Source organism: Fundulus heteroclitus, chromosome 12 (genome assembly GCF_011125445.2).
Source record: "Fundulus heteroclitus isolate FHET01 chromosome 12, MU-UCD_Fhet_4.1, whole genome shotgun sequence".
In the NCBI taxonomy this organism is placed as follows: domain Eukaryota; kingdom Metazoa; phylum Chordata; class Actinopteri; order Cyprinodontiformes; family Fundulidae; genus Fundulus; species Fundulus heteroclitus.
Window position 1 is genome coordinate 43,154,950 of NC_046372.1, and position 13,586 is coordinate 43,168,535.

The following is a 13,586-nucleotide window of genomic DNA, read 5'->3' on the forward strand; positions in this document are numbered from 1 at the left end:
AACGTTCAGTTGTGTACTTTTAAATTTAAATGGATTGTAAAAGTTCAGCAATGTTGCCAGTGCAAAATAACGATGCAACAATGATAGGAGTGGTGTGGCGCTATAAACTCTGATTTGGTCAGATGATCCCAGGATGGTCTGTTCAGGCAGATAGATGATGAGTTACAATAATTCAAATATATAAAGCATAAATAAAATTCTAATTCTGACTGGGAGACTATACATCTGAATTTAGCTATATTTCTTTAGGTAATTCAAAAAATAAGCAAACCAAAGACTGGACATGGACAGGCCTATGTTTGAATCAACCACTATAAAGCCCGGGTTGCTGGTTTGAACCCCCAGGCCAACTGTCTCAGCCATTGTGTCCTTGGGCAAGACACTGAACGATGGGGGAGAATAATGGTGATAGTCTGTGGACTGATTTTACCAGAGATAAAAACAACAAACAGAAAAGGCATTGGTTAAAGAAACGGAGAAAACGCAACGATAGCGGGGGGCTGTTCTCTCAGGGAATCCCTCATCTTGCTTTCTGATTGGCTACACGTCACATTCATCAGGCTCCGTACTCGTTTGTCCTCTGAGGACACCACACACTCTAGGATCTCAGGGCAATCCAACATGTTGAATTTCCCCAATTTGAGGTCGGAGCTGTCCCGACATTCCACCGAGCGGACCCTATCATTCTTAACACACCACACACACGGCAGGATATTCTCTTAAGATTATTTTAAGAGACACGCCTATGCTCTGCGCCTGTAGGAAGAGGAAGATCGGGCCAAAAATCGGCCTAAAAGTCCTCCTGTGTGAACCAGCATTTAGTCAGAGGGCCTGGTGGTACCAAGTATATGGCAGCCTTGCTTCTGTCACTCTGCCCCACACTGACACATTGTAGCCAGGGTGTGTGAGTGAATGGGTGAACGACTGAATGTAGTGGGAAGTCCTCAAGACTTGATAAAGTGCTGCACTGTACAAGTACAGGCCATTTACCATTTACATCAGCCCGGTAATGTCAGCCTGTTAATCAAGATCCTGAGATCAACTGTATCAAAGATTAGTACCAGTACAGCATCACAGAGTCCTGTGTCACTTTGCATCAGGAGTTCTTTAGAGACTCTAAGAAGAGCCGTTTCCATTGAATGACCTCTACAGTTTGTCAAGAATGCTGGATTTATCTGAAGCAGCCGTTTTCTACATAGGTTCACGAGAAGCTTGTAGCTAAGTGAGATATGATGATTTATAGATTGGTCTTTAGCTTTCCAGGAGAGAAGTGTCTAGCTTTAGCCCCTGTGCACACAACATCATCTTCGGGTTAAAACTGAGAAGTATTGTTGTGTTTCTGCTGTTCGCGTACAGCCCGCCTCTTCTCTGACATGGCCTAATTCAAACGAGCGGACGGATTCGGACACATCCCGGTCTCCGTTGTGGTGTATAAAGGCAAACTGAATCTGTCTGTATGGGGAAGCCCTGGCGCAGTATAGTAGAAAATAATGTGTCTCGCACAGCATTACGGATACCGAGCAGTTTAAAAACCACCGAGATGGTTTTCTAATATAAGGTCATCAGAAGCAACAGCTGAGCCTGATCGCCTGCCAATGTTGACATTTGAGCTACTGCCACTCTGAAGTTTATTTTGTGGCAATGCCTTTTTAAAGCAGGGAGTATTTGTACACATGTGCATGTTGGTTACCTATTAGTGGCGTGGCAGAGAAATGACACATTTTTAGCATGTTTGCTAGTGTTATCATGCATATAACAATAACAACAATGGAAATAATATTTGCTCATCCATCCTTTCCACTCAGTTCATTGCAACATTCTCAGTTTGTCAGCTTTTTTTAGTGTGCGAATATTGATTTTCTATACTACCGACTTTTAGATTTTTCTTAATTACAGCATTATTGTGTTATTGTATTATTAAGTACGATCCAGAGTCAAATTCCTCAAATGTGGACACAGACCTGACAAATAAAGCTGATTCTGATCCTGTTGTACACGGAGATCGCAACGAAAATGTCGTCATGTAGATGTGTTAACAGAAACAGAAAATTGTGTCTATAATCGACTGCGTGCTCAGGGCGCTAGGAGAAGGTGACGGTATTCTTGTAGTGTACTAGAGGCCAGTGAGGTATTAATTACAGCAAGCTCTGCCGAATGTAATACTCGGGTTCTTTTCATCTTTCTAACATACAGAGAAGCATTGACTTGTCTCCCCAAGAGATTTTTACAACCATTTACACCTTGAGATAAGTGGCTAAACCAACTCGCATGTTGGCATTGTTAGGAAATATTTCACGCGGAACAATGGCCCAAACAGTGGCCAGGAGGGAGGGTTGAGTTAGTGACTTATATAAGCTCTCACCTATCATTACAACCTATGATATCCTTTGGATAAGAGATAAAAAATGTATCCAGCTGCCTCCCAATTAAGCTTTTAAAATGGTCATGTTCTGGAGGACTGAGAATCTAAACCAACGTATTACCAACACACAGTCCTTGTGTGAAATGTCATATGAGTTTCACCTTTAGGTGATATAATTTATTCAGATGCATCTGATTTATATCTTGGTGCAGGATGGTTAAAGTAGAATTCCCATGCTGTCGTAAAAAGAGCAGAAAAGTAGGGATGTTTTTTTTTTTCCAGTTTGTTAGGTCTGGATATGTGGGTATAACAGAAAAGCAAGGTTGGAAGTGTGTCTCAGTTTCTGGACTTTGTTCCTTAAACTTCTGAATATGACACCCTTTCAATTGAAACCTTGAGTTTAATATTTTAGTTAGTTTAGCCATCAGTACTTTTTATTTTTATTTTTGCAGAAACTGACCCCCCCAAATAAATGCTGAGTGATTTAAAAATCTAAATTCCTCTATATCCATTTAGGTCAAGGTGCTAAACTGGACCTGGAGAACATAAACTAGGTTTGCCTCCAATGCTTAATAACAATACTTTGGGTCATCCAGTCTTTTTACAGGGAGAACTGAGAGTCAGCGATCCTAAGCTTTGCTAAAGGAATCTGTGTTTAGTTTATTTAGTTATTATTTGTTAGTCCTGATTAGCTTAGCATGCATTTATGGCTTTGAACCTTATTTGTACTCTAACATCTACATTGTAAGAAATACATCTAGCAAACTGTAGAGGTTTGAGTCTGTAAAGTTGCTGACTTCTGAAACGGAAAAGCGTGTAGGAACCCTGTGAGTGAGTGCCGTACCTATTCACAACAGCAGATGCTGCCCTCGGCTTTACTCTGAGCAGGAGGCACTGACCTCAGTGATTGGCTGTCATTCAGACACACAAAGAGCAGCGGTCCTTCCCTGGCCGCCCCACAGATAAATGCAACCAGCAGAAAGCGGGGCCTGCGAGGCACGGCCAGCCGCTTTTATTGTAATTGTGCAGCTGAGCACCTAGAGTCGGGAGGAGAGCGGAGGAAAAGTGTTCTGTGCGAGTCTGCTGGAAAATAAGGGCGTATAAAAGCTGACGGAAAAAATGAAAGCTCTCTGGGCGGGACGAGATTATGCACAAGTGATTAATAAGAGGAGTAATAAACAAAGGCCCAGGAGATGTTTGAGGTGCTTAATAATGCATTATGTTCATAAAAGAGCCAGGCCTCTCCAACTAGTCCCTGTGGAGTTGGAGACCCCAGAGGGACCAGGAGAAGAGTGTGCTCTCAAATCTGAGCCGCTGCGTGTGTGTGTGTGTGTGTAGGAACGTGTTGATGAGGGCTGGTGGGATGCAGAGGTAAGAAGAGAGCGGCATCCAGCGCCGCTGATTCGTTTTGGATCTGGATTTAATAAATCAGACGGGAAAGTTTGCCGGTCTTTTCCCTTCCGGTACTCTTCCCGGTTCAGGTTTGGTTTCGGATGTCACGGGCGCCTCTTTCTTGGCGGCAGCATCGTGTGTTAATTTTAAACGCTGCGCAGCTCCCCTCTTTGTTTCCTTGACACCCGCCCTTTGTTGCGAGCTTTAAGATGCCTCGGTATTGATGTCGCTCCGTCTCCGTCCTCCAGTCTGTCAAAGGAACACGCGCGGCGCAGCGACAAGAAAAGGCGCAGGTTAAAAAGTTTTCTCTCTCGGCTTTGTTTTGCCACCGCACAAAAAGCCGCCGCTTCCCCACAATCGCACCTTCAACCCTCCCTCTCCACCCTCCACCCTTTTCTTTTCATTCTGCGCATCTTTATATTTGAGTATTTTCTCCCACCCTCTGCCACATCAAGGGAAGAAGGAGTCTTCGCTCTGCAGTATCAAATGTTTGATGGTTTAAAATATGCCACAAACAGAAGATGTTTCTGAATTTGTTGCAAGCAGTTTGTGTTTCTTTTTATCAAAATTGTTCCTTGACAGGCTGAAGATAAGAGGCTTATTTTTTTTATTTATTCATTTTTTTGCATCGTATATCTCTTTACATTGTGTGTGAAGGTAAAAGTGAAAGTGCTCTGTCAACCCAGTTTTGGTCCTTGACAACAATATTACGACACTGTTGCTGTTTGTTGCAGCAGCGGCAGCAGCGGCAGCGGCGGCGGCAGTGGAGCCTGTTTGTGGACCTTGAAGTCCACTCGCACAGAGAGGAAAAGGCGGGGAAAAAAACAAGTCTGTTTTGAATGAAAAGAAAAAAAAAAAGCTTGGAGCACAGCCTTGTAAATTAATTTGTTCGTGTTGTATGATGGGAACACAGCTGGCCTCATTAACATGCGCACAACAAATAATTATAGCTTTTTTTTTTTTTCTTTCCTCCCTCTCTCCCTCTCTCTTCAGCCAGCCAATGCTCGGCTAATGGGCTTGCTGGGTTAATTATGTCAGAGCGTAATTACACAGAGCCCAGGGAGACATAATGGTGCACCCTACTGCGCCCACACCGCCTAATGATGGTGTATCGCTGACAGGGCCAAGACGGACCGCCCTGACACACCTGCTTGTCTTGGCTCGCAAATACGCCTGTCCACTCCCCTCCCACCTAAACCTGTACCCCCCCCCCCCCCCACCCCACCCCCTCCCTTCCTTTTCCTCCCCTCGGCGGAGCCACCCGTAGCATGCTGAGCCGTCCAGCTTCTGAAGCTGGAGCCGCCTCCTGCTTTTCAGATCTGCAATATGATGGTGACCACAAGCTGGCAGCTACAGGGTGGTAACCTCATTACTGCTCAGCCAAAGTGATGAAACTCCGTATCAATTCACCCTAAACCAAAAAGTCCTGCGAACATTTTTTTTTATTTATTTTTTTTAGCTTGTTTGATATTTAAGGTTTATTACATTATTTTTGTTTTGCGGAGTTTGCCACGGTGCCCTATTTTGGTTTAATTGCGCTGGAGTTTGTAATTCAACCAAAAGTAGCTCTAATTGGTTTAAATCCTAACTTGGTTTGGAGCCTGAGAATCTTAACGCCTTCTATGCAGCGATGGCTTTGGAAGCTCAAACACAGCAGTGGACAGAAGGTTTTAATCTGGATAGAAATTGGTTTTCTTATCGAGCTTCTGAAACACCTGGATCTTACGTTGACTTGCAGGAGTACTCATGCAACCTAGGTTGTCAACATTTTGCCACGTAGCCACTTCAAACTTATCCAGATTTTATCAGGGATTAATGGGCCAAACCCACGGCAAACCTTTTTGCAAATAATAACCTGAAGAGTGTGGGATGTATTCAGACCGGAACGGGCTTGAGGGCACCACATGTGGTCCTTGGGGGTTACCTGGTGCCTGTGGGTATCTTGTTGGTGACCCCTCATCTATAGACTGACATTTTTGGCAACATTTTTTGCCAATTTGCCATATTCTTATCTGACCTAACCCTGCCATTGACCTCTCCACAACTTTCTACCTGATGTGACTGTTGGGTTTCTTGGTCCCGATGCTGCACTAACACAGCTGGATTTTTTTTCTTGTTATCAGATTAAAGTGTGTCATTTAAATGTATGGCACACTCTTTTAGACTGCATTTTAAAAAGAAATATAATAAAATACATTTTGTAATATGACAAATTGTTTAAAGGTTTGATGAATGAGTAATAAAACACATGTTACCAGATATTCAATTTCTTGGTGGGTCTGCCTCTCTTTGGTGGGAGTTGTTGCATAACACTCTTAAGCAAAGACATGTCCCAATTATTGCTCACTCCAAAAATTGACAGCAAACACATTAAAAATGTGTTTAAAAAGTTGTACCTGAAACATTTAAAAAGGCGTGTAGTTCAGTCACATGTCCTACAAAGACAGGAGACGCCTAAGTCCACACTTAGGAAGGAGTCCTCCTCATGAGGGTACGTCTTAGAGAATCTGACCTTTGAAAGGTAGACACTACCCTCAAAGGTTCATTTCCCATTCTGATAGAGTACCACCAGGGTGAATGGGTTGGGACGAGTGTACACAAAAATGATAAGCTATTAAATTACAGAATGAAGGTGTCATCCTCTGACCACCGGCGTTCTGCTATAACCTAGAGGGGAAAGTGGCTACACCCACTCCCACGAGCTGAAAGGCTGCCCTGCAACCCCCAGAGGGCAAAGGAGGTGCACTCACCACTCACACCCATGCAGTGTGGCATCTGTCAGCTTCCTTAAATGGTTTTTGCAGTTTTTTACTCTTTTTTTTAATGGGTGGTGCGTTGATAAAACTCACGGGGGAAACCTCTTGTTCTTCCTGGTCTCCCTCCCTTATCTGAACGTCGATCTGAACGCACAGCCACCGGGGAATTTCAACACAGAGCACAGCCTTGTTTGTTTTTTAACAACTTCTTAACAACTTATTTTAATGTGGGCATCATATGTGCTTTCACCTCTGATTTATCACAGTTAATCAACTTCTCTCGGAATTTTTCTTAGTTTCTTTGCCTTTTCTTCGTCGTTGACACATCACTATCATGAGAAAATCAATCTGCTGACCCATTTTTTTTACATGCATTAACATCCATGAGGTGCTTTGCATTGACCATTTATGGTTGATTATGGATGTGTAGAGGGCTGAACCTGAGGCGGATGGATGGAGCGGGAGCTCGACAGGTGGATTGGTGCTGCAGGGAATGTAAAACAAGATGTGATGTGCACAAGCTGGGAGGTGTTGGTTAAAAGATGGGCGGCTGCATTCTGGACCAGGTGAAGACGATTTTCGCTCGACTGGGAGACGTGAGCTATGTTAGTGCACCTCTGTGCGAGGCGAGGTTTCCATGCACTGGCACCACGGGGCCCTCTGACCACCATCTTAGTCCTTGGAACATGCATGGAGAATTGCTGCAACCTGGCTTCAGGGCCCAGTAGATCTGTAGATCATCCGCGTCGAAGTGGATGGATAACTGGTGATGAGTTATGACAGCTCCAAGTGGCAACATCTGAACTAAAAATTGAAGGGGGCCAAGAATGGAGCCCAGAGGGATCCCACATGAAAGAGGAGCCATAGAAGAAGGAAAATGATTAATCATGACAGAAAGTTCTGTCAGGTAAGAGATGAACACCTTCAGTGCTGTCCTACGGCTACCAACATGGTGGCTCATTCAGGACCACAGAACGGAATGATGCAATGCGTCAAAGTCCGACAAAACAAGAACCACTGAGGACTTTTGATCAACAGACACAGTTATACCATTACGTACTTGTAATGAAACAATCTGCACTTTGTCCTGCTCTAAAACCAGACTGAACATTTTTAAAGATGCAATTATAATAAAAATGTTTTATTTCTTCTTCTAAAACCTTGGGAAAGAAAAGATGAATTAGAAATTGGTGTAACATTAGACAAAACCGAAGACTCAAGGCGCGTTTTTGGCATGATTCCTGAGCTAAGACAAAAGTTAACGAAGGTCAGGACAGCTTGGCCAACAGCAATAAAAAAAACTCTCATCAATTTAGATGGAAGAAAGTGGAGGGCAGGTCTCATGTGTGTTGCACTGTCTTACCTAAAAAAAAAAAAAAAAAGGGAAAGACACTGGTTCAGGCTGTTCAAATCCAGCTAGAGCAGCAGAGAGGTCTACAGCAGTGGATGAGCCAGTGATGGGTCTCACCGATGACACTGTCTATAAAACAAAAAAAGGAAAGAAAATTATTATTCATGGGAACTGATGCGTCGAGCAGAACAGGTCAACACTGTACATGTGCTTCTTTATGTTTTGTAATAATTAGCAGTGGACAGCAACATGAGCTGGTTAGAGCAAAGTCTCTCCTCCAGGTTGAACTTGGAGGATTTACTGTGTGCGCTTTCTCAAAGCGGAGGCTCTGGTGCCGCTTGTTAGCTCCATCAATTAGTAGCTGCGTTTTCCAACGTTATTAGCATCCTTCCCGGGCGCTCTCTTGGAAACTGTAGATCCCGGGGCCCTGGAGAACATCCCCGCTCCTCGACTTTGATGGGGGGTTAATTTTGTATACAGACTTAGGTTGTATCCCTTCACTTTAAATTTGACTTTACCTCGCTCCCCCGCCACTGATTGATAATCCCGGCTCGTCCGTGATGAGACATCCCTTACCATAATCTCTGTCCTTTGATCATTAAAAGTTGAAAGGATATATGGGGAAGAGGCTGATAAAGTGATTTCTGTGACAGAGGGTCGATGATATAGCAGTGCTTTAAGTCATCCTGTTTGTCTTAGAAGGGCTCTTAATAGTGATGTCCCCTGTGACTGATGCAATAGCTTCACAGTTGGTGTAACAATGAATGCAGACAGTGTTTGACTGTAAACGGTCCGGGGGAGAAAAAAAAAGAAAAAAAAGAAAGGAAAAACTGTTCATCAATTAAGCGCTCCAAAATGTATTGTCTGATGAAAATGCAGATACGGCGCGCTGCAATGCACGGCTGTGATTTCAACAAATTGCACGCAGCAGAACTTGTGCATCGCTGACGAAAATCTGTCTTTGCAGCCAGCCAGCCAGCCAGCCAGCCAGCCAGCCTCGGAGTTTGCATTCTCTCTGTGGCATCTAGCAAAGTTTAAACGTCTGTGGCTCCAACTTCTTAAAAAAAAAAAAAAAAAAAAAAAAAAGTCACTTCAGTCGGTGCCCGTACTGAAGAAGGGATCCAATTGGGTTCCACACAGAAGTCTTAAGATGAGCAGATGAAAGCTGTGGCAGAAAAGTTTGTGCAGCAAAGCAGCGATTTTCCTGCTCTTTTAGAGTTTTGAAGGGCTGCGCTGTGTGCCTGTGTGTTTTAGTGCGCGTCTGTCTGTGCGCGTGGCTCCACATCTTGCCACCCCCCCCCCCCCCCCCACACACACACACACACACACACACACTCCCCCCTTGTCAAGGAGCTCCCCTGAGCTTCCTTCTCTGTGCTTTGGCACTAGAAGTCACCTCCTTTGGTGTTCGGCAGGCAGGTACACAACAGGAGCAGCGCTCTCTCTCTGAGCTGTTGAACTTTTCGGGAGGGGAAGAAAGGGAAGGGGAAGATTAAAAACAGCCCTGTGATGTGGAGTGCCGAGCTGCCTCCTGAGAATTCCTGGCATAATAATTTAAATGATCAAATGATACAGAGGAGACTTGTTAGCTGAGAAACAGCCTCCTAGTTGGCCCCATGGGCCCCGTGCTGCTGCGCATGCATTGCAAAACAGCTCCTCTGTTGTGCTAAAGAATCCCTCTTTTTTTTTTTTTTAACCCCCTTTTCAGGAGCAGACTTTTTCCACACTTTACCTAGGTGTATATTTGGCACTTAAAGCCTCTGTCACATATTTATTGTGATCTTTCGTCAACTCTGCCATTCATCAGGCGTGCTGGAAAAAGCTCATTAGATTTTTATCTTTTTTTTTTTTTGCTCACGTGGGCCGGAGCAGCGCTCGTGTCATTAGGTCCAGCCCGTGAGATTTTCAAAGGCAACTGAGTGAGGAAAGTCTAAGAGTCACTCTTTGGAAACAAGTCTCTGTGGAATAGTCTGCTGGAGTTGAAACCGCGGAGCAGAAAACTCAGTAATGTGCTTTACAGGCAGCGCATGCCATAAAACAGCTATTTAGCTTTTTCTGAAAAGCAACATTGTCTGTCTATTATGTGAGTCTCAGTAGTTCTCTTTGCAGTGATTTGTTTTTTATCTCTTTCTTTTTTTTTCTTTTTTTTGCCACAGATCCAGCTCCTGTGCTGGAGGCCTCCCACTCCCTAGAGGAAAGGCTGCAGCAGCTTCAGAGTTCGGCCCCAGACAGCGAGGCCCTCGTGCGAGAGATCAGCGGGCACTGGAAGAAACACCTGGAGTGCCTTGAAAAGACAGGTCAGTCCTCGATCACCCCCACGAAGGAACAATCAGGGATCCCTCAGAACACGTCTGAAAGAGAGGCTGCAGGTCCAAGGTTATGCTGGAATCCCTGGAAACCTTTGAACAAGGATTGTCTTTTGAAGACTGGAGTCTGTTTTCAACTTGACTTCATACACTAATGGGAGCTTTCTACCTTCTGCAGAGCCCACGGAGGACGGTTCAGCCACTGCAGCTGCATCAGAGGAGGCCTCAGAATCCGCCTCCCCAGCTTCACTGATGACCCCCAACAGCACACCGGCCCCGGAGGCCCCAGCATCTCCGCAGCAGAACCACCAGGACCACGCTGAGGGCCAACGGTGAGAATCGGGGGGGGGGAAGGCTGCTGTCTTTACCGCGCCTGGCAAAAGTTATCACACCCAAACATTTCTAGCTAATTTATTAAGATTTTATGTGAGAGATTAACAAAGTGCATAATTGTGGAAGTAAAATTCTAAAAAAATTTAAGAAGTTGAAAAAAAATATTTTTTTTGGTACAACAGAAAATCTCAAAAGTGTGGTGTGCGTGTTTTCAGCCCTCAGTGGCGTTTGGTGTATTTCTTTACCAGCTTTGCACATCTGGAGAACTGTGGCCCAGTGTTCTTTGCAAAATTGTTGTAATGTTTCTTTATTCGATTTAGGTATGGACTTTAACTAGGCCGTTCAAACACATGAACATACTTTGTTATGTTCTGTCCTGGAAAGGGAAACCCTTCTCCGGTCCTAAGTCTTCTGCAGAAATTGGGTAAAGGCTGTTTTAAGATGGAGGATTCACATCGCATATCAAGTCTAACAGCTGGAAGGATGGACCTCAACCAAACTTTACTCTTGACACATAGGATGCAGCAGCTCGGCCATGGAAACCCATTCCATGAAGCTCTCTACGCTCTCTTTTTGAGCTAATCTAAAGGCCAAATGAAGTTTGAAGCTCTGTAGTGATTGACTCTGTAAAAAGTTGGGGACCTGCGTCCTATGTGCCCCCCCCCCTCCCCGACAGTTTACGTGGCCTACCCCTTCATGGCTGAGACGCTGTCGTTCCCAGTTGGGCAAAAGTAATCGGAAAAAAGGGCCGATTGGAATAAAAATGCGTAGTGTAAGCATGGCAATCAGAATATTGTGATCAGATTAAGCTCAATTGGAATGAGACGGGTGGTTTATGCTGATTGACAATCCGATCCGCATGCAAGTAAACGCTTGTCAGGATCAAGTTATTCTGAATGAGGGAAGCTGACCTGAGCTGACTGTTTTTCTGCTTGGAGTGGCGGAAACACGTCGGGAAGCTAAACTAAACTGTCTGTGCTCCCGATACAACCTTTCTATTAGAAACATTAAATGAGCTCAAAATTATAATTTTTTTCAGTCATGTTTCAACCGTAATTAGAAACTGCTGAAAGTCTAGCCTGAGCACTTGAAAGACTAACTATAACAAACAAAACTGCTTTGTTTTCCATTTTTTGTTGCTCAACAAAGACGGAGTTCTTCTTCTGTGTTTTTTTAAGGGAAATTTCATAACTGCGCATGTCAGAGTGATTCTGTTCTGAATAAAGCCAGGTGCATATAAACGCACATCATGATGGGATTCATCATAAACAGTACAGCCTGATTTTTATTTTATACAAATACATTTCAATCCGATCGTGAAATTTTATGTATGTGAACAAGGCTACTGACAGCTGACTGTGGAATATTTAGGAGCGAGGACATTTCACCACTGGACTTGGTGCATGGGTGGCATCCTAGCACAGAACCATGCTGGCATTCTGAGTTCCTGATGCAGCCATTCTTTCACAGCTGTTTGTAGGAGCAGTCTGCATGTATAGCTGCTTGATTTGATACGCCCGTGGCCGTGGAAGTGACTGGTACCCCTGTATTTGGATTAGTGAGCAAACACTTTTGGTAATATGCCAGTTGTGTATGCTGAGTTTAAATTACAGTTGGTCTAGTTATTAATTAGGTGACTTCTGAAGGGGATTGGTGGCGGGTATTCAGCGGTATCAGGGTAAAGGAGGCTGAATGCGAACGCACATCACGCTTTTCTGGGTTTATTTGCAAACAGCTTGAAAAACAAGTATCCTTTTCACTTTGCAATTATGTGCTACTTTGTGTTGATCTGTCACACAAAATCCCTGCGCAAAAAAAAACCTAGGATGAAATTCCAATAATCTATTGAAGTTTGTGTGTGCAACGTGACCGCATAACATCAATATGCATCCACAAATGTTCGTTTAGCTCTTGAGTCTGTAAAAAACAAAAAAAAGATCATTGATGCGATGCTAGTTTCCATGTAAACCACTGAAAGGTCCGGCTTTGTAAAACATACGTGATAAAAGTTGATTATGATTGTGTTTGAGAATCGGGCTCAATAAGCGCTTCAAATGTGGCTCCAAGAGCCTCTGATTTCGTCTCTGTTTTGTCTCTCTTTGTTGTGAACTCCACCGCACATGCCCTGGCTAAGTGGGAGGAAGCTGGCATTTACATATTTTCTTTTCAGCCCCGAGCTCTTTATTGTAGCTTTAAATGTGCGCCCGTGATGTAGTGAAGGAACTGACAGTTTGTTCTCGTAGGGAGGAGGAGGAGGAGGAGGAGGGCGCTGATGTTAGTTTGGCTGACAGACTATCAGAGGCCGAGGAGAAGATCAAAGTTCTGCACTCATGTAAGTAGTTTAAACACTGGCATGTACTGTAGCTGCTGGCTTTAATTTCAGCTTATTAAAAAGACACTTCATTTAGGATTGCAGTATGGTGCCCCCTGCTGAAATCCCCCCGTCCCGCTGGTGCTACTTACATTAATGGCTGTTATTTTTAAAGGCAGGGGAATGAATTTCTCACTAGGTAACGGCATAATCTCATCTGTAGACTCTTTGACTGGTGCGGGACTCTTTGTGTTGGTTTTGTCCTTTTGAAAAGGAAAAAGCATTTTACAAAAAAAATGAAATAAAAAAAAAAATTGCTCGAAATCAGACAAGCAAAAATGTCATGTAGCTTTAGGGTCGAAGTTTGTGTGTTTTTTAAGTCAATATCTCACTTCCTGTGGTTTCTCTCCCAGCTTTGAACACTGCACAGATAGAGCTACTGGAGCTACGGTGTAAATACAACCAGGAGATGGCAAACAAGTAAGAATCTCTCATGTCTGAACATTTTTCCTGAAACCTTCTGACACTGACACCCCCCCGACCCCCCTCCCTGGACCCGCAGCCATTAAGGCCCCTCGCTTGGGTTTAATGCAGCATTTCCAGACCTGTTTTGCCTGCATAAAGTCATGCCTAGTGTGAAAGCTGAGGAATGCCATTGTAAAAAGCTCAGAGTGACTCAGCCGCTAATGCAGGTCGATGAGAGAGGTCTGTGTTTGCCTTCTCTGGCAGCTGGGCCTTGACAGCCCTCAAGAAGAATTGCTCCATTTAAAGATTG

At 44.1% G+C, this 13,586-nt stretch overlaps 1 protein-coding gene across 4 annotated transcripts in view; it reads left to right on the forward strand.

Annotated features, from left to right (window-relative positions):
* cux2b (cut-like homeobox 2b) overlaps positions 1-13,586 on the forward strand; it is a 141,815-nt gene that overhangs the window by 109,077 nt on the left and 19,152 nt on the right. For all 4 annotated transcript variants that reach the window (XM_036144640.1, XM_036144639.1, XM_012882900.3 and 1 more), the window contains 4 exons: positions 10,018-10,158; positions 10,346-10,499; positions 12,744-12,832; positions 13,225-13,291. In XM_036144640.1, the coding sequence (XP_036000533.1) occupies positions 10,018-10,158; positions 10,346-10,499; positions 12,744-12,832; positions 13,225-13,291 (451 nt within the window). The remainder of the gene's footprint in view (positions 1-10,017; positions 10,159-10,345; positions 10,500-12,743; positions 12,833-13,224; positions 13,292-13,586) is intronic.